This window comes from Streptopelia decaocto, assembly GCF_964273445.1.
Source record: "Streptopelia decaocto genome assembly, chromosome: 6".
NCBI lineage: Eukaryota > Metazoa > Chordata > Aves > Columbiformes > Columbidae > Streptopelia > Streptopelia decaocto.
Window position 1 is genome coordinate 1,489,037 of NC_138660.1, and position 20,905 is coordinate 1,509,941.

Genomic DNA, 20,905 nt, shown 5'->3' on the forward strand with positions numbered 1-20,905 from the left:
GGGCAGCGCCTCCCTCAGCGCTTCCCGCCGGTATGGCGGCTCGTCCCCCGCCTCGGTCGCAGGTTCGGTTTTGCCGGTTCTTCGCCTGCCCCGATGCGGAGCCCGCCCGCTCCCCGCCCTGGGGGAGCCCGCCGGCTGCGGGAGCCGGTGCTTGAGGCAAGTGAGTACCCGGGGGAGCCGGTTTGACGGGGGAAGGAGCGAAGCCCCGCGAGGAATCGGCCCGTTTCCCCTCAGATTGTTCTTATCCGGAAAAAAACCCGAACTCCACCTCCCACAGAATCCGCGTAATCGCTGCCGTGTCTTTATTTTATGCTTTTTAGAAAACGTTCAAGTCTAATTACGCTTTTTTGAAGCATTTCTGTGTTGTTTTCACTTTCAGAAATGTTCCTTAAACACCCCCCACCCCCCCAGGTTTGTGAAGCCAAAGGGGGGTCACAGAATGTCAGGGGTTGAAGGGCCCTGGAAAGCTCACCCAGTGCAATCCCCCATGGAGCAGGAACACCCAGCTGAGGTTACACAGGAAGGTGTCCAGGGGGTTGGAATGTCTGCACAGAAGGAGACTCCACACCCCCCCTGGGCAGCCTGGGCCAGTGTCTTTTACCCTGTCATGCAGCTTTTTTTAACGGTCCATCTGCAGTTTGGGGCGATAGCACAGGAATTCGGGGCATTAATCATAGTGTCGTGCTTGAAAGTGCGGAGAGGTCCCCGATGTCACCCCCTCCAGGGACATTGCCCCATGTCCTGGGGTGACCATAGGGCTGCGTGAGTCTTAGGACAGCACTTTTAAAATTAATATTTGTAACATTTTTTGAGGAAATTTTACTTAACAAAGCGTGTATCTCTTTAAAATGTAATCAAAGTCATTCTTCCCACTTATTTACCCCTAGTTACTAAAATTCTTTGCTTGTGAGAAAAGAGAATGAGACACATGCAATGAGGAAACGCTAGCTGGAAATGAAGTTATATGCTTAAAAATGGTAATTCATGATGAGAGAGATCTATAAAACATTTAAATGCAGCAGGACTCTGCCTTTTGACCGTGTCATAAATTTCTGAGACCAAAGCGAGGGTGGATTTTCACGATTCAAGGTGCACTGAACACAGCGTGCCAGCAGGGTCATATGGGGAGGGTTATATTATCTACAGGTTTGCTAACGAGTCCTTCCTTGCCTTGGCAATACAGCTGCAGCGGGATTCTTGGCTGCTTTAACCAGCACATCAGCCTGTGGGATGAAGTGCAGGAGCTCTGGGCACTGTCAGAATCACAGAATGTTCTGAGCTGGAAGGGACCCACCAGGATCATCGAGTCCAGCTCCTGTCTCTGCACAGGGCACCCCCACAGTTCACACCGTGTGTCTGAGGACGCTGTCCAGTCTCTTCTTGAACCCTGTCAGGCTCCTCATTGCACCCACACTCAGGAGCGATGCTGCGGTCACCCCCCAGTGATGGGATTTGTGATCAGCTGGTGGTGTCTGTCTCCCTGGTGCTGCGGTTTACTGGTATATACGGCTTTTCTCTGCTTAGATATTACCTTTGGTATTGTCCTTTGTAGATGTTTCTAATGCTGCCGGGCAGTTGGTGATGGCTCCCACACCTAATCAGATTATATTATTTGAGCTATATTTCCTCTCTCTCTAAATATTTCTGTGGCTGCCTTATATTGTGAAAAAAAACAACAAAACAAAAAAAAAAAAAAAAACACACAAGCAAACCCCAAACAAAAACAAACACACCAAAAAAAAACAAAACAAGAAAAAACCAAAAACAAACAACAAAACAAATGCACAAAAAGCCACAAACCAAAACAAAATTGAAAATTGTTTAAAAATAATAAGGAAACTGACTCTTTTAATGAAGTAATTTTGTCTGTGGAAATTCTTGAGATCACCAGAGATGTTGTAGTGGACTGTTATTTCAGGATCTTTAAGCACTTCAAGCTGCACACCTGTATTTCTCTGGATTTGCAAGATTGCCTGACTTTTGCTGATTCATTTCTTTTTTTATGAGTATCTGTTACATGAAACCTCTTCCTTCTAATGTCTCTGTCCCATGTGCCCTGCGTCTCTGGGTTATATTAACCTGTTCTCAAATGACTTCAGTGCTTTCTGGCTGGTGGCAAATGCTGTTTGCATTCTGCAGTGTGTCCTGAGGAGTGTGTCCACAGGAGCAGAGATCAGTTTTGTTTAATGTGTATAAAATGTTAAAACTAAATGTGTGATAGATACGTCGCTGCTTGATCAATGTTACCAGTCATAAGAATTTCCTTTTTAAAGAACATGGTTGGAGTTGTATAAAGTAGTTGGAAATCATGGGAAAGATTAAGTTTAACATTAAGATTCAGATGTCATGATTGATTTTGTTCTTGCACAGGTTTTTTTCTTCTGCTCAGCTGGATAATTTTATGGTGAAATGTAATTAAGTCTTATTTCTTGTTCTTCGTTTGGGTTTGCATGGGAAGGACTCTTTTCATTTTGGAACAAAATCTGCCTGGTGGCCACCTGTCTCTGCATTTCGATGAAGTATGACATTGTTTTAGGCGGTGAGATGACAAAAGATTTCCTTGAAAAAACAAACGAGCACTTTGCTTTTTTAAAAATCCTGGCATTGGCAAACTGTAGCTTTAAGCAGAACATTGCTTACAACAAAACTGTCACCAGAGCTTCATCTTCACTTTAAGTATGTCAACGTTGCTTCCCCAAAAGCGAATTGGGCCACCGGTTTCTGTCAAAACAATTCAAGTTTCTGTTTAAGTGCTTAAATCTGCATTGTGCTGACTGAATCCTGTCAGAATCCTCATTCAGGAGCCGTTGAGAACATGAGGCTTTAAAATCAGAGGAACAATGGGCCCGTGACCCAAAAGCAGAAGTTCTTCTGGTAATAGAAATATTAATGCTGTTGTCTCTGTAACTTACAAAGTACGTTTCTTAACACATTTCCTTCTACAACACAGAAGCAGTGATAAATATTCTGGAAATGCGAAGATTATCTTCACTGCTTTCTCTTTTTTTCCAAATATCTAAGCTGGACCAAGCTTAAAATTTTACATAAGGACGGTGACGGTTTCCCAGCAGGATTTGTTTGGTCGATTTTATTGTTGCCACTTGTCTGTGTGAAGTACCACATTTGTGTTGGATTGGAAGATAGATAGAATCTGCAAGGCAGGTGATTAACAGTAAATAAGCCTGATATTTAGCAAAGTTTTATTTGTCATCTTCTGTGCTAATCTGAATCTTAATGTTCCAAGATGAAAGAATGGTTTTCCTTAATGTGACTATCTTAGAAGAAAACCAAACCCTAATGAGTCCCTAAGTTATTACAAGGGGTTTTTCAGTTGGTTAATTTGTGCCATCTCTTCCTTTAGGTGTTGAAATCCTAAAAGAATCCTTAATGTGCTGAAGGGGAAATTCCTGTAAGACAGCAGAGGCCAGGAGCAACCTCGGGTGGGTCCAGAACAGAACCACAGAGCTCTTGTCACCGTAACAGCACCAGAAACCGCTGCCCTGGGACTGAAGAGCAATGAGTGTTTGTAACTCCAGTAGCAAACAGCAAAACAGCAACAGGGAGTTGTTCTGAGCAGGTAATGGTTCCTTTTCTCCTGTCTGCCTCCAGCAGGTCTGTGCAGGAATATTTAGGATGTAAGTGATATCTGGACTCTGTGTGGGGTGGGAGGAGTTGGGCAATTATGGGGTGGATTCCAGAGATTATGTGGCTGTATTTATGTAGCCAACAGCCTTGAACATCTTGGTTATTATTGGTCAATTGAACATCTGTTTTTCTCTCTCTCCCTCTTTTTATTTATGCGTTCCATCAAATTAATATGTTACAGAGTCTTGCATAGCAGCTCTTTCCAACTACATTTGCTATGTTTCTTCATGTTGAGTACAGTGGCTTTTCCGTCAGACTCTGGTGACACTTGCCCAGTGATGCCAGCCCAAACCCTCGGGAACACACAGGTTATTGCTGTGGGTAAAACTTCTCAACCCTATTGAAAATTCCACATCGCTTTGGGCTGCGGTTCTTTCTTGGCACAGCTCTGCTGAAGAGATAACAAACTCTTACATCTTGCTGGTTTATACAGTCCTCCTAATCTAGCTCAAAGGCTCTCAATAACTGTGTTTTAGCTTGCAAAATCTGTGGAAAAAACTCCCCTGAGGTTAATACATTGTGTGTGAACAAACTAAATAGAACCATTTTTGCTGTCATCTAGGGTTAACACTAGGACATCCCTGTATTTCTCACACTAAGTGAATTTCTCTGTCATTAGTTACCGTGGTAGCTGACATCTTACTTAACAGAAGAATTCTTAAAAACCCTGAGGCAGAAATGTGTCTTTTTCAGGGTAGCCATTGCTACCCTGTTCCAGCAGTAACAGTTGTATCAAGAAGAAACATCGACTGGCAAGAATCCTCTCTGAGTCCCACAGAAAATAATATTTGTGATTAAAACACATGTCACCCCAGCGGTGATTATATCTGATCGCTGTGTTGTTGTACAATTTCTGTCCATAAAAGTGATATAGAACACTGTGTGCTGTGTGGAATTACAGTGCACACCCCAAATACTTCTATAAAAAAACAAATGTTCTCAGCGTGGACTTTGATACACCCTCTCTGTTCTTTGCTTTTATAACATTAGTTCGTCAGAGTAAATCTTCAGAGGTACATTTAAGAGATACCTGATATTTTAAAGTAGTTTATTTCAGATGGTTATAGAAAATAAGAGAGCAGCGAGTCTGGCTGTGTTTCAGAAAAGAAGAGCCTTGTTTCTTTGATGTCCCCAGCCGCTTGTGCATGTTTTTTCAATAGTCCCACTGGTGTATATTCTGTTATCCTTGGGGGTGTGTGTGTTTTCCTCTTTTGTGGTTAGTCTAAAAGGGTATTGTGGCTTCAGCCTTGTGTCAGTGATTGCCCTGGACTGGATATTTCACTGTGGAGCTGAAGTATCCACGCAGTCTCTTCTGTCTTCTTTGGTTCATTATTTGCGTGCTAGTGCTATATGGATTTTACTTTAAATTCTATCACAGCCAGAGGAATTAGCCCACTTTGTATTTTCCATATGCTACTACATTGTGAACCTACATCCAAAGCTACAGCATAAACATGGTTGACCTTCAGCCATTAATTTTGCTGCTGACTTACCAAACATTCTGGTTTTGTTTGCTTCTCTAAAAGAGGTTTTGTTAAGCACAGAAACAATATCTGTTATTTGCTTTCGGTAACCATTCCACTGCCAGGCCCTCTGGGGGTGATCACTTCCTTTTGCCCTTATTTAATTGTTCAGTTTTAGCTGAGCCCATTTGACTTCACATGTGAAGGCCTCTCTCTGTTTGTTTAACTTGAGTAATTCACTGAAACTGAGAACATTTCCTAGTAGTGTCAGTACAGCCTAGAGTTGGTGACTGAGACTTGACTTGCAGCTGTCTGTTGCAATTCTTGAGGGAAATTGTGTGTTTCCTCAGTCTGGCTAGAAGAAATCTGAACAGATTTCTTTCTGTGTTTCCTCTTACACCCTTCCCATCCTCCCCAAAACTTATTAGTTGAGAAATAAATTCCATCATTTTGAAAACTGCTCGGTTTTCATATTCACATCTAAATACAAACTAACTTTCTCAATGGCATTTGTTCCAGAGTCAGTGGACTAAACTATATCCAAGAATTAAATTACAGCAGAGCAAAAGTTTCACTACAGTTAAGATGGAAAAACCCCTCTTTGTTCAAAATTGAGCTTTTCTATTACTCTGAAATCCCGCTGTTTACTTGGAGGTATTGAAATTTGTCATGCAGTGAGGGATTAGTGTTCTGAGTTTTGGATCAGCTGATTTGGGATTGTTGAAATAAAAGAAAAAAAACCTTTGAATAAACATGCATGACGCTCATCGGCTGAGCAGCTTCTGCTGTCTTTGTGCAAACAAGGTGGGTGAGAAGCTTTCCAGTTCTTCTGTGCGCTGTGCTTTTTTTGAAACGTTCTGTGATGTCGGAGGTTTAAAATTGGAGGCATAATCTGACTATTCTTTATCAGTTCTCATTCACATTCTGACATTACATTGTGACAACACTGCATTGAAAGATTGGATTGCTATGTTCACCTTTCATTTCTAAAAGCTGGAAATTGCTGGATTTCTGTGTCACTGTATCTGAAGGGAGCTCAGGGTAGCATATGTGACCCATTTTTGGTGTCTGGAAATGGTTTCATCTGCTCTGGTTTCCTCCTTTAGCATTTTTAAAGTTGTGGTTGGTAGGTTCTTCTGCATGTAGACCAAATGAATGAAATCATGTCTGTAAATAGTATCTCAGGGGACTGGTTTGTGCAGCATTTATCCCAGATAGAGCATGGAACTGACCACACTTTTAGAAAGCAATATCAAATGCAATATTTGCAAAATAACTAAACTCTACAATTAAGAATGAACGTAATATGCAGCAGCTGTGGCATCTGTTTCTCAACAGGTGTGGTTCCTGTGTGGCTTTGAGATCTACAGGCACATCCCACAGATAATCCAAATAAAAGCCTCTGAAAGCAAGAAGTGCAAAATTATGGTGTTTTATTTCATCCTTTTGCATATCTTTTTATTCTGATCAAGTACAAAATCCCCTGGTTTGGGTCCAGTGGAGGTTTGTGCAGCCTGATGCTGCACATGTGTGCTCTGCAGCCTGGTAGGATCTGATGTGATGTGGTGGAGAAATAGAGGGTGAAAGTAAGTCTCGGCTCTTATAAGCAGTTCACATGTAGTCCCCACAGCAGGGCTGTATCGGGTGATCTGCAGTGGGGTTACACTGGTCCAGTTCAGGTCTGAGTCCCTGGTAGTGGGAGGGGGTCAGCCAGATGGGGTTTCTGGGTCTGAAATGTGTCATCCTGGCGCCCACCCACCCTCTGCTGCTTCAGCCGTTCGCATTGCAGGAGGATCTCATGGTGGTTGGTGTCACTTCCCACCTGTGAGTTATCTCGGGGTTTCCCATTCCTGCAGCCTTCAGTTGGGCAAATGTCTTGTGGATCTTTGCCTTAGGAAAATTTCAGCGTGTAGCTTGTAGACAGAAGAGTTGGCCAGCCAAGTGCTGATGGCTTCTAAAATGCAAATCTCTAAAGTAAGGATGAACTAGAAACTCAAGTATCATGTAAAGAATGTTTGGGTAAGTGAAGAAAAGGGGTTATTTCTGACTGCTTCATCTTCTGAACGGTTACTTGTAATCATACGTACCACAACCTGGCTTTGCACGTGACAAATGTTTGAACTCATCGTGGTAATACCCATTTAGCTGTAATGGTTGGTACAGAATGAAGTACACAGGAGTCCTCTCCAGCCAGTGGTAGAACTTCAGGTAATGGTTGAGCTCAGGTATAGTTAATAAAAAGGCTGGAGATAAGAAATCTGATAAATACTGATAGGGAGGATTCTGTGAGAGTCAGGCGGGGTGCAGCAGCGCAAGCACTGAGAAGGGCATCGCTTCCCAGCTGGGACAGAGCGTTCTTGGAGGATCTGTCTGGATGTAAGGCCCATATTGTGGGAAAATAGTTGAGAACTCCTGTGGCACAGCTGCGCGGAGCTGCTCTTGGCAGCAGGGTGTTAGAGCTGCGTGCCTGCGGTCATGTTGAGCGTGCTGCAGATTTGAGCTGGCTCTGCGCTGAATTGATTCAGGTTCATTGACTTCATGCCATATTGGTATGGATTGGAGATGAATCCATCCATAGAAAACAGAATTAGCGTTGTGTTTTCTAGCTAGCCAGTCATGGCTAGACTCAACCTACAGCTATATGTTAAAGGGAATTCTTCCAAGTTAGGTTTTTTCCTTTATTTAAAAAACCTTCGAAAAGATAAAAGGAAAAAAATCTTCTTGAACAGAATGAATACAGCAAGGCAGCATCATCTGCCCTTCTGTAATGCTGACTTCAGCAACACACAGAATTCTAGAATTCTAGAAATAAAGCATCTCTAGTGTACTCCCACAAAATAACTCTTCCATAAAGAAATAATCTTTCAAATGCATATTCTCACACTAAAATGTAAAGCATCTCCTCTCATAGTGACTTGAGGCTATTTCACACAAAGAACATCTGCTGAACGTAGCAATCATTTTGCCGTTTTCTGCAGGATATTATCTAACGCTCTGGTTTTATTTATGTGTTCTGCATACTGTATCCATCCAGCTGCTCACAATATCGACAGCGGGGAGGCTTTGGGAGTCAACACAGACACACTGTGCCCTGCAGTACCGGTGGAAGACCTGCGGGATTTCTGAGGCAACGTCTGCGTCTCTTCTGGTTGGTTGCTTACATATGTATTAGACTAAACGAAGGACTTATCCCACTTTCTTCCAGATGGTTTTGTATCATTAGTGAGGGTTAGAACTTTCCAGCGTTGCTACAGCTGATCTGGAACTTTTGTGTGTCCCTTGGATGCATGTGATATGTTTGTGAATAATTTCCATTATTATTGCCATTTCCACGAGGCACAATTAAATTTGAGGATTTGAACATAAACAGTATTTCCCAAGCTTCAAATTTTTGTTCTTCATCTCCTGCATGTTAGAAGAAATGTTTTGTCGGATTTAGTGTTAACTTCTAGTCATTAATGTTTAATTTAAGATGTGAATCAGTTGCTGTTTTCCTCTTGCTGTTTGAGTCATATAGAGCTTGGAAGAAAGAGCTATCAAATTTATAATACCTCTGCCTTTTATATTGTAAGGATTGACCTTTTCAAGGGATATCTACAGAGATCTTCATTCACACCTTCAGTTTTTCGAAGGTGTTGCAGGTCTTTGTAGAATCAGTGTTTACTGGGTAACTGAAGCTGTGATTAAGGTTTGCTGTAGTGAGCAGCTCTTGGCTGGTTTTTTCAGATGTCAAATACCACGGTACTGTTACCTTCCAGGGGTCTCTTTATAATTTGTTGGAATTTTTGGTTGAAGAATAGACATAATTTGCACGTAGGTAGTAAACTACCTATGTATTAGATAGCACTAGCTGTTAATTTTAGAGCTGTTTAAATTTTAGTTGGCCAACGCTGCCGTATAAAGGAACATTCCCGTTCTGTTTAGTTTAAATACGAGTCAGCCTAAAGGACCAAAACCACAGCACTGCCATCCGCGTGTTACTATTTACCTTCTCATGGGATCCATGTGTTCTAGAGTCATCAGCGCTTTAGAGTTAACCTTCAAAACAATCTGTAAAATGACATGGTGTTATATTAATGAGTTTGAATTGCTCATATTAGTTACAGACGCCTGGCAGGTGTTGCCTTGGCCTTCGCTAAATCCACATGGCTTGTACTGATTGAAGAGACTTCCACGAGAGGGTGCACCAGTTCAACAAAATGCCATGTAAACCGAACGAGCCTGTCCCCATTGTGGGCATATTTTCTATCATTTTATGTATTAACTCATGTATCTAAATCAACTTCAGAATTGGATGGAGGCTTTAATCACTTTAATGTTCCTGAGGCTTTAATCAGTTTAATGTCCCTGAGGTCTCTCCAGTCTGTGACAGGTACATGAATAGACAGATACACAATATTTTGCAGGTAAGCGAGTCAGGACGTTGAATTTTGAAGAAGAGGCACTGTTTGCAGAAGCCTGTTACCCTGATGAAGGGCTGTCTGCAGACTCCACTCACAACATCCTAGCTAGACATTTGGGGTTTTTTAGTTTATCAAAATGTGTTCCCTGTTCCTAATCTGCACCTGATGACCTGCAAATTCTTGCTACTGCATTTTAAGAGTAAAGCTTAGGGATATATAGATATATAGATATATATATATATATATATTTTTTTTTTTTAAGTTTTGAAGTGTCGTCAGTTTTCCTCTCAAACTGGAACAACAATGGTACAGCTGCAGAAGAAAACTCCACCCAGAAAGATGACTTCTTGAGAGACTGCTGACTTGAGTATGACCAATATGACTTTTATTTCTTGTTTCATAAGATACGTCAGAAACTCTTAGTAAAGCTTCAGCTTAAGTTATATAATGTTACTGTACTGCTATGTTAAAAGCATTTAACGTGTTCTGCTGCACATGTAGGGCCAAAGTTCTAGGTCCATTGCTATAAGACTGCAGTCTTGGGACAGTGAGAGATCTCTGCAGAAATGATTAATAGATTTTCCAGGAAAGGGGCCTGTTTTGAATCACGTCCAAATCCATGAATCTTAACTCACTTGCAGAGATAAGATTATCTGATAGTCAGCAAGATAGCTACAAGTGTGGTGATACTCATATGTGTAATACATGGTTATTTTTTTTCTAAGAAATGCTGTTTTCACCAAACATTAGGTCTATTAAATAAGAAAACAGAATAGTGTGTTTTTAAAACTTTGAATTGCTAGTAGAAGATATTAAAAGAAGGTGAATTTGAGACGAAGGAAATGACAATTTTTTGTTACTGCTAGCTGAAAATTTAAAAGTTGGGTCTGGAGTCAAAAAGTTTCATTTACTAATATTGATGAATTCGAACTACTCTAGTTTTTATACTTTCCTTTCGAATATGGGGTTTTACTAAAAAATCACCACCACACAGTGAATATGTCATTTAACTAGCAAGAAGATTTTTATTTCAAAGACTATAAACCAGCCACCTTCTTCCATTTACACCAGTTCTAGGTCATCATGTGTAAGCAGATGAGTGAGGTGCAGCCCACGAGGTGTCACCCCAGCAAAGGCTACAGGAACACAGGTGGTGAGTGAACCTTTGCTGCCCTCCCCTCTCTTCCTTTTCATCAGTGAAAACTGGCTTGCGTTATCTCACCATCACACAAACACACCTCTTCACGTCTAAAGAAAAGCCAATTAAAATTAGCAGTCTTGGTATTAAGATGGAGGATATAAATATGCACAGAAAATAAAAATTATAAATATTCAATTATGCATCTTGTAAGGGAGAAGAAAGAAGTCTATATAGACTAAGTTAACATATGTCATGAAAAATGGACTATTGCAAGAATCTAATAGCTATGGAAGAGTTAGCAGGTCTTGCTAACAGGGTGAGCGGATCAGAGGTGCTCTTTTCCCATCTGTTCACTTTTAAAAAATCGCTGCAGCATTGACATTTCTCTTCCCTTGGTGCTTACCTGCCTTGCTGGCACACGGCCATGTCAGAACAAGGGCAGGGCTTGAAACGCTATTTGAAGGTCATTAGCATTTGTCTTCAAGCTTTGGTATGGAAAAGAACTGTATATTTGCTTCATTTTAGAGGGTTACGGTAAAAATTAGCTACATGGATTGATTCCTGAGTTTCATGTTTCTTTCCATAATAAATATATATATATCTTGTTCAGTACTGGAAAACATTGATTGTTTTTTCCACTGCTAAATCAAAGTCAGAAGTTTAGTATTTTTACTAAAATAAAGGTGGTATGACTTTGTTTCCTACTGCAAATAATGGTTCAGTAGCTTAAGAGTAACAACTTTCGTTCCTTTTTTATTACTTTCAGCATTCCTATCTGCTGCTAAGTAGCAAAGAAAGAGGCATATACATTTGTATTTTTCTCTTTGAAGTACTAAATGGCTGATTCACCTTGTCAGGTGCTGTTGTGTGAGTCAAGGGACCTGTGTCCTCTGCCAGTTGCCACTGATTTGTTGCTTAACCTTGGCTATGTCTCATTTTGTACTTTTGCTTAATTGTTACAGCAAACAAGATGAAGAAAATGTAATTCCATAATAATATTAAGAAAGAAAGCCTGAAACTGCGGATGTAAGTATGTTATATAGTAATTGTAGGTATTGATTTCTTTACTTTTACATAGCAGAAAATCCAGTGCTGTAAAGCAATTAAAAAAAAATGTCAAATGTTGTGTTCTGATTAAATTGGAGAAATGACGGAGAAGTTCTTGAAGGAAACTCTGGTACCAGTGAAGTCAACTTCAATCTCCTTTTGGCCTGGTGTGTAAAGTCAGGTAGATAATTGCTTATACTCTGTATGTCTAAAATACATGTGGGACAGTGGCCCTGAGATTCCTCACTAGAGGAGTTTTTTTGACACCTTGAAATCAGCGAAGACCACTGAAGAACAGGATTGTACCTAATCTCAAAATAAATTACCTTCCAGCCCGTTAAGTTCCTGTAAGCACGAGTTTCAGTCATGCAACTTGTGTGTTAAGTAGCAAGATCTCGGAATGATCGCAGTGGTTTTGTGATGATTGTTCTATGAATGAAACGAATTGTTGTACTATCAATGAAAAGTAGTCTTGCCGTACTGTTGGGTTTGCACAATGACCTTGAATCACTGTATCTGGAAAGGCTGCCGGAGGTATTAAGGTGTGTGCCAGATAATGCCACATAACATCCTGCCGTTCTTTTCAGTAGTTTCGATGCTCACCTGCTCCATAATTGAGAAAACGAAAATGTAAACGTGTTAGCAGTTTTGGACGGTTGACAGAGCTAGATAATGCAGTTTGGAAAGATATCCTGAAGGCAGGGAAGTATTTTTAACTTCCTTAACTTATTTTCCTGGTTACAAAGAATCAGCGGAAAAAGGTTTTAAGGCATGTTGGTCTATATACTGCATTGGTTTTGCTCCCCAAAATGTCAACTCATAACGTTCCCGTAAGTGCATCTGCAGGGGTTTATAACCTTTAACAAGGGGGCTTCCGCACACCCACTGCTCACCAAGAGTTTCTGATGGCAAAAGATCTCTTAACACAGCTCAGTTTTACCTTTACCTGGTAAGAACCAGAGCTTTTCCCCGCATGTTACTGCACTGGGCACATCTGTAACAGCATCACCATCACCCTCTGCTTTAACTTTCCTTCAGGAACTTTCACTTTCCCTTGAAAAGTACATTGACAGTAGTTTCTCATTATTTAATGTGTACCTGAAAGGGAGTGCTGCATTAGAGCAGCCTGACGAAGGTCGTGAAGAGGCAGTTTGCAAGGTAAAGGCATCCTGGGAACATGAGAACTACAACTGTCAAAAAGATCAGACTTTGATTTCTGGGGCCCTCTATGAATGGGGTTATATCGGGACCTCCTGACCATGACCTGATTTCCAAACGGTGGCATAGGCCACTCTTAAACTCACTGTGGAGACAGAGAATGTGGAGTCTAACTGCTCACTTCTCTGCTGGATTATCTGGCAGAAATACATGGAGCTAAAGTAAGAGCTTGTGGCAGCGACTGCTTCTCTCCCTTCTCACTGAAAACGTAGAGAGCAGGAGGCTGTGAGACAGGTGCCACACACCTTGGGGTGCCACCTGCTCCCCAGCGTCCTTCCAGCCCCCTCCAACATCTGCTGGCTTCACTTCATGCCCGACACCAGGCCGGTTAACCTTCCTGTCGAGGGGTGTGTTTGGAGGAGTTAATAGTGTTCATCGTGCAGGTATTGCAAAGGTCTTGTTTCTGTTACTGGAAAAAATTGTGTTGGGGCCTGGGAACCTTTTTTTTAGCGTGAACATTTAAGTCAAAGACATTTCCCTCTCATCAGTAAATAAGTGAAGTGTGAATACTGATTATTCCATTATTTGCAAGTCAGAATTGTAAATTACTGCATTCATTCCGATGCAGTTTACCGTCTCAGAGCAATAATTAAAGCTTGCTTTCTCTTGCTTAAGATGTAAATGTGTATTTAAAAATGAGATCATACATTGGTGGTGGTCATAGTTTCTTGATATATTTGTGTGGGGTAGCCTCCTCATGGGTGTATGATCTGCTGGTGTGCTGTGATGTATTTCCTTTAATTATACATTTCTTTGGAGAAAGATGGTTATTCTGGGCCTCCGTCTTCCCTCAGATCCATGCCCACACTCCCACTGCAGCGGGAGCTCTGTGTACCGTGCTGTGCAGCTCAGCCATATGTGCTGCTTATTTATATCTCCTGCATGAAATAAGCTGTTACAAACAGATAATTTCTCTTCTGGCAATAGAAGATAAATGCGAGCGTGTACAGATCTGTCTGTAAATGAGGAGGTGACGCATCGCCAGTCACCGTGCTTGGTAAGGCTCTGGGTTTGCACGTCCAGACAGAGGGCAAGGCTCTGCCTGTCTGATGTTTCAGACACTCAGGACTTCAATTAATTTAGAGATGATAATTTGTTTTCCGCTGCTGTAGGTATGGATGTTTGCTTTCCTCAGCCCCTATTGTGTCATTCTCTAAGAAGTCTGCTCCAACTGCACGAAGCGCAATTTTTGTAATTTGTTTGTGGAAATGGCATATTCTCCCTGCATTATAAACACAGCTGTGCAGCATTTTCAAAGCGCGCTGTGAAGCTTATGACATCTGAAAATGACAGTTTCTTCCCAGATGCCTGTAATTTCTGCATACGTAATTTCGTAAAATCACTGAGCGTAAGGAATGAAAGAGTGGCTTTATTTAAAAAGAACACACCACCGCGGATAATAGGTGTTCCATCAACATAAATCCCAGCTTCGGAAGTTATTCACCTCTTCAGAAGTTATTTTATCTGGTCAGGTTAGTGATGCAGATGCTCGTATTTCTGGTGGTGCGGAGTCCGTGTGAATGAGCGGACGTGTCCTACGGAAAGTTCCTCCAGCAGCACGCGCGTGTGATTCAGCGGGGAAGCATCCCGGCTGCTGCCCCAGCGCGGAACAACCCCACCGCGCCGTCACACGCACAGCGCTGCCAAAACAGCACAGTTCACCGTGCCCCTAACCAATCCCACCTGTAAATAAATAGCAGCTTCCTGTAATTCTGTACATTTGCTGTACTTCATGCTTTCTCTTTCCTGGCGTGTCACAGGCGGTAACTAAAGCAGCACAGGCCCCATGCAAGAAGGGAGCTGAGCTCACGCCCGGTAGGTACCGAAAATGAGTCACGGTGAGACTGTTCCAGGATGGGCTTCTGGTTTGCTTCTTACTCATTAATTAGTGTTCTTTGAGTAACTCGGGCTGAGAAGTTGAGCCACGTTTGGAAGCTGGGCGTGCTATCGCTGGCTGGAGCCAGGACAGTTCATTGCGACCGGTGCGTGACTCCAGCGCAGCGCGGGCTGACAAGCGCCGCGTTCTCGGGAGCGGCTCCGTTGCGTGCGGCCGCACACGCGCTCGCCGTGCCCCATTTCTGGTTATTTTTGCCTCAGGAAATCCTCCTTGGTGAGCTCTAGGGAGGTGAAACCGAACGCACAGGGATTTCTTCACCCTTTGCTGTTGAGGGTGAGCGAGTCCCCGGTGCGGGCGGAACGCGGGGACGTGCGACACGACGCGCTGTCCCCAGCAGCAGCGGGCACGCTCCGGCCTGCCCGCCTTTGTCTGTCCGCCGGGCCCCTCGGGGCGGGGGGGTGAAGGGGCGGAGCGGCCGGGCCGGGTTCCGGGCCCGGGGGCGGGAGCAGCCGCAGCCGCCCCGCCGCTCCGCAGCTCCTCCCCGGGCCGCGCAGCCGCCGGCCCAGCGCTCCGGGGAAGCGATATTTAAAACAGCGAGGAGGAGGAGGAGGAGAAGATGTGAGGAGCTGCGGGGCGGCGTGGCAGCCACCGCGGGGCGGTGAGAGCGGCTGCCGCTCCGGGCACCGTGTCCCCCCGCCGGCTCCTGGGAACCCCGGAGCCAACTCCAGCACCACGGGCGGGTCGGCGTTTTTAAGGTGGAAATACCGGCGTGCGAGCGCTGGGCTGCAGCGGTCGGCTTATTTATTACCCCCTTCCCCCCCGCCACCAAAGTGATCGTGTTTTGGAGGTGTCCTGAAATTGGGTCCAAAGCTGGAATTTCACTCCGAGGAGCACAAGCCGGTAGGTTTCAGCGCGGAGAACCTGGGCAAAGTTGGAGGCGGTGTGTCCGGCAGGCTCTGCTCGCTCTTGCTGTTAGATTTTGTGTTTAGTTGTTGGTTTTATGTGTTGTTATTATTTTAGGACCACTAGACTTGCTTTCTTCAGCATAGGAAAAGGAGGTGTGGTTGGTGTGGACTCAGTCTCCCACCCGGAGATCTTCCTCTGTTTAAACAGATTGTGCAAAGATAGCATTGCTCTTGCTGGTTGTTCACGTTCTTTCTGAATAATAGCGACTGTTTTGGGATGGTAAAATGCTGAAATAGAAATGTCAACAAATTAGGATTTTCCTCATTCCCACTGCTTTCTATGTTTAGAGTTGTCGGGCGATTCAACTCCATACAATAACAGTTCTTTAGAAAGAGGAGCAAAACTTAAACGATAATCAAGGCAGCAATAGCAAAATCAAAATAGCGTTAGAGATATGGCTGAAAAATGACCAGAAGTCACTTATTTAGCTCCTTGGCACAGCGGGACCCCTTGAACCCCTTGAGATCCTCTTGAGTATAAACCTGGGCAACGTGAAGTGAAGCGTCTGGTTCCTTTAGGAGCTGAGGGTTCTTAAACCTTTGAAGTTACTTGAAGGTATAAAGTACCCTTGATGGTTTAGAAGGAGAATGACCTGGCAAGTTTGTGGAAGAATAAGAAAGAATAAGAAAAATTTTGGAGTTTAACTGGCAAACAAATATACCGGTTGCTTTAAATTTAGTCAAAAAGTGGGAAACTGGAGAGGTACAACTTTTTTCTATTTCCTGGCAATCCTGACGTGCTGTTTCCCAGGGTAATGCAAAAGCTTTATAAGCGAATGTTCCAAAATAAGGAAGAGTAGGTGAGAAACTTTCCAGAGAAAAACATCGGTAGTAAGAAATTACTGCTGAATGTGATGTTTTCTGGGATTTGGTTTTGCAGTGAGAAGTTACCTTGCTAGGAATGCATTTGTCCAGGAAATAATCGTTCAAGTGCTCCACTCTGAGCTTTGAGGCTACGTGCGAGGAGGTGGAAGAGGGTTTAATTAAACGTAAGCAAACATTACAAGATTGCTGATTAAAAGGCGCAGAGCTTGCTTCCCGGTCCCATATGAGACATCTTATTTATTTTCGCCTGTTCCTGAGTACCCACCCCTTTGTTTCCTTGGCTGCCCGGTCGGGATGGTTGTTGGCGAGGCTGGCAGGAGGCAGCTGAGCTCGGTGTGCGCCGGGAGCGCGCTCTGAGTCACGGCGTGGGCACGGGAGCCGGGCCCTGCGCCCGGGGGAGCGTCGGGCACGGAGCGCACCGGCCCCACGGGCTGCGGCGCCGCGCTCCCGCGGCTGGAGCGCCCGGGGGAGCGTCGGGCACGGAGCGCACCGGCCCAACCGCGCTCCCGCGGCTGGAGCGCCCGGGGTTAAACCCTGGGCCCCGGGCGAGGCAGGGTGGAGTTTGCCCTTCCTATGGGTGAAGGCAGCGGTTCTCCGACCATGCTGCTGGGGGGGGGAAATAGAGGGGAATAGGATGGGGATGTGTGCGTCTGAGATACGTGGGAATAGAATGGGAATGTGTACATCTGAGATATAGGGGAATAGGATGGGAATGTGTGCGTCTGAGATACGTGGGAATAGGATGGGAATGTGTACATCTGAGATATAGGGGAATGTGTACATCTGAGATATAGGGGAATAGGATGGGAGTGTGTATGTCTGAGATATAGGGGAATAGGATGGGAATGTGTACGTCTGAGATGTAAGGGAATAGGATGGGAATGTGTACATCTGAGATATATGGGAATGTGTACGTCTGAGATGTAAGGGAATAGGATGGGAATGTATACGTCTGAGATATATGGGAATAAGATGGGAATGTGTGAGTCTGAGATACATGGGGATAAGATGGGAATGTGTGGGTCTGAGATATAGGGGAATAGAGTGGGAATGTATACGTCTGAGATGTAGGGGAATAGGACGGGAATGTGTGGGTCTGAGATGTAGGGGAATGTGTACATCTGAGATATATGGGAGTATGATAGGAATGTGTTCATCTGAGATACATACAAATAGGATGGGAATGTGTATGTCAGAGGTATATATGGGAATAGGACGGGAATGTGTATGTCTGCCCATTTATCTGGTGGAAGAAGAAACGAGGCATAAATGTTTAAAGCGTGGTGGGAAGGTTCAGGGCTGTACATCTGCTAATGCTTCTGTTCTCAGGTTCGTGTGTGAGGGAGGCGTAAAAATGAACAATGCAATGTTCACTTTTGTAGGATATAATGAACTCGAGCACTGTTTATTATTAAACATCATGACAAGGAGCAGCGCGTCAGACCATCCCCCTTTCCTGCCCCCCCTCTGGGGACCGTGTGTGCGTGCCTGAGTGTCTGAGATTTCATGTGTGAGAAGACGATGAGTGCGTGTTTGGGATTAATTAGCCCGAGTTTAGCTGGTTTCATGCTTTACGTGCCTAGGAGCTACCCACAGTCACAGAGAGGGGAGGAGTTTGCTGTCGCTGGCTCAAAATCCTCTCCAGGGGTGATCTTGTTCGTGTCAACCATGAGCAATTAGAGAGATTAACTGTCTTGTTTGCCTTTCTGCCCTAGATTGGTTCTTGTGAGGCTCTGGGACATTTGAAAGTGATTTGGAGAGAGCAAAGTGTGTGTGCGATGGACACGGAGCTGAAGCCAGCGTGCGTGGTGCAGCCGGCTCGCCGCCCGGGGATGAAGCGCCCTCCTCCAGAGGACTTTCCTGCTCAGATCAGACTGTCGGAAAAGATCCCGCCGGTGAAGCCTTGCTTCAAGAAGAAGCAGCAAGTGCAGAAGAGACTGGACACACAAACTCTGCGGGCTTTGCAACCAATCTTTACCAGTTTGCTGGGAGCTGGGACCTTGGATCGGGTCTTTGTGCCCCGAGGCCAAGGTGCTGGTCATAGTGATTTATGTGAACCTGCTGTGAAAAAGACGCTGGACCTTGGTACTTCTTGCCCCCAACCAGAAAATAACGTGACTGTGCTGATGCCAGCAGCTCCAGATGTGCAGAGTCAGTTGCCAGCAGCTCGTCCTCCTTCTGGGCACGCGGAGCAGGATGGGCAGTCCGGAGAGCAGGGCTTCCCACCAGAAACTGCGCCTGGACCTGCTGCTGAGCACGGGAATGAAGCGTTCCAGGATCACCCTTTGCACCCCGCTGCTGGCGATGCTGCCGCCTGTCCTTTGTTCCCAGACAAGATTCTGGAAAATTACACATCTGGCCTATTCCAAGAGAATAGCTGTCCAATGCAATACAATTTGAACCCAAGCAATAAATTCAGTGCTGGAATATTCCAGGATAAAAGTGAAGAAGCTTCTCTTGATCTGGTATTTGAGCTCTTGAACCAGCTGCAATATCACACCCATCAGGAGGACGGGATCGAGATCTGTGTGGATTTTCTCCAGGGCACTTGTGTTTATGGCAGCGATTGTCCCAAGCATCACACCGTCTTGCCGTACCATTGGCAGGTGAGGAGGACAGCAACCCAGAGCTGGCAGAGTGTCACCAATGATGCCCAGGAGCATCTGGAGAGACTCTACTGCAACCCTGACAACGACAGGATCAAAGTGAAGTATCGGTAGGTAACTGAGTTTTCTTCCTTTACTAGCAAGGGTGCTTAACCAAGCAACGGTGCAGAACTATAGCAGAAGGTGTGTTTGTTTTTCCCGATGTTTTGTATACAAGTGTTTTATAAACCTCTCTGATGATGTTACCACAATAACACCTAACAAGTTTGCCACAACAGAAAGTTCTTCCACACCTATTTAAACTGCTGTTTAGCGCCTGGAAAGTACTCATTGAAGCTGAAGGACTTGGAGCACGTGAAATAAGACAACTTCAGTTCTGCAGAAACTGAGAGTTGACAGAGGCTGTTGTGTAACATGTGCTTGTTCCTAATTAGTCCTTTCTCTGGATTTGAAAAAGTGGCAGCGTGAATGAGCCTTTGCAGCGACTGAAACGAATGATGGAGCAGTCGCTCTGTCGCTGTGCAGACAGATTGACTGGAGCCTCTCCAAGCACGGTTTTCATCGTTGCATTCTAAGCAACTGAACTCTAACAGGTGCTCTCTTAAGTCCTTTGACTGGAAATCTCATATAGTTTATAATACATGGTGATGTTTCAGCTGATTCACCCTGAACAACGTGATCAATATGTTCAGAAATGCCGATCGTCTGTTTAAGTTGTCATCTGAGGATGTTAAACCATTTATTAGAAGTTATCGTTTCCTCTGTACATAGCAGTGTTTACTCATTTTCTGAAATTAAAAACCAGCTCTCACGTTTCCCTGGTTATGTTACCAGTTTAGCCCTGATCCTGCACCCCGCGAGCTAAAACAAACCCGCGGCTTTTCTAACGCAGGTTCCATTGTGAGCAGGGGTGGGAGTGCTGCTGTTGACAGGGCCATCAGATCTATACAGTCCGTGTTCTTACGAGCGCAGGGTGTAGACTGCTCTTTTTCTTCTTTCCTTTCTGGAGGAAGCATACGATGCGAATGTCTCATATCTTATCTCCCCGGCCATAATCTGTGAGCCTGGTCCCACTCATTCCAGTCCCAGTCAGTTCAAAGTGACACTTGTGCAGTAAAAACCTCCAACTGCCTTTGCCATCTGAGTCCTTGGGATTTGTTCTCACTGCCTCTTCTTCCTTCCACCTCCTGAAGAAAGGATATATATCCCTCCTTCCTTCATCTTTTAATTTCCACTTACTGTGCTGAGATTTCTTATGAGGCAGCAGAGACCAAATCTAGTGTTCAAAGTCAAGGTGAGGCTTTACTTTCACCTCTCTGGACGTTGGATTAGGGACTAAAACTCAGGCTCCATTGGCCTTACACATTCAGCCTTTTTACTGAGTACAATACCGGAATATAGATAACCCACGCTGAAAATGAAAGTGAAGTAGGAAATAAGAATTATATGTAAGAGGGAATAATAATATTTTTTAGAATTGTCTTGAAAAAATGTAATATACCAGTTTGTTTTTAAAAAAAATCTTGTAACTGTATAGCAGATAAAATTTGCTGTGTTTTACAGCAGAGAAACTTCAATTTTTTCCCAAGTATTTTAAATGATTTCTGAAAACAAAACAGCAAATGTAGAAGAGAAGCCCATGCAAGTACTTGAAATTTGAGCGCTGTGCAAGCAAGTGAAAAGTTTTCTTTTTGAAGCCTGTGTCACAGAACCCATCGCGACACACGTGATCTAAACGATGGAGTTAAGAATGAT

General features: G+C 44.0%; 1 protein-coding gene across 8 annotated transcripts in view; it reads left to right on the forward strand.

Annotated features, from left to right (window-relative positions):
* The first annotated feature begins 19 nt into the window (after window positions 1-19).
* Window positions 20-20,905, forward strand: part of TIPARP (TCDD inducible poly(ADP-ribose) polymerase) — a 36,165-nt gene continuing 15,279 nt past the window's right edge. The window contains exons 1-8 of one of the 8 annotated variants that reach the window (XM_082055735.1): window positions 21-160; window positions 1,190-1,499; window positions 3,362-3,577; window positions 8,143-8,256; window positions 9,774-9,878; window positions 10,583-10,664; window positions 11,615-11,678; window positions 18,260-19,260. In XM_082055735.1, the coding sequence (XP_081911861.1) occupies window positions 18,323-19,260 (938 nt within the window). In that variant the 5' untranslated portion in view covers window positions 21-160; window positions 1,190-1,499; window positions 3,362-3,577; ... (3 more) ...; window positions 11,615-11,678; window positions 18,260-18,322. Of the gene's footprint in view, window positions 161-1,183; window positions 1,500-3,361; window positions 3,578-8,142; window positions 8,257-9,773; window positions 9,879-10,582; window positions 10,665-11,614; window positions 11,679-14,790; window positions 15,028-15,191; window positions 15,655-18,259; window positions 19,261-20,905 lie in introns of those variants that run through there. The other 7 variants (XM_082055736.1, XM_082055733.1, XM_082055737.1 and 4 more) reach the window with 7 other exon arrangements.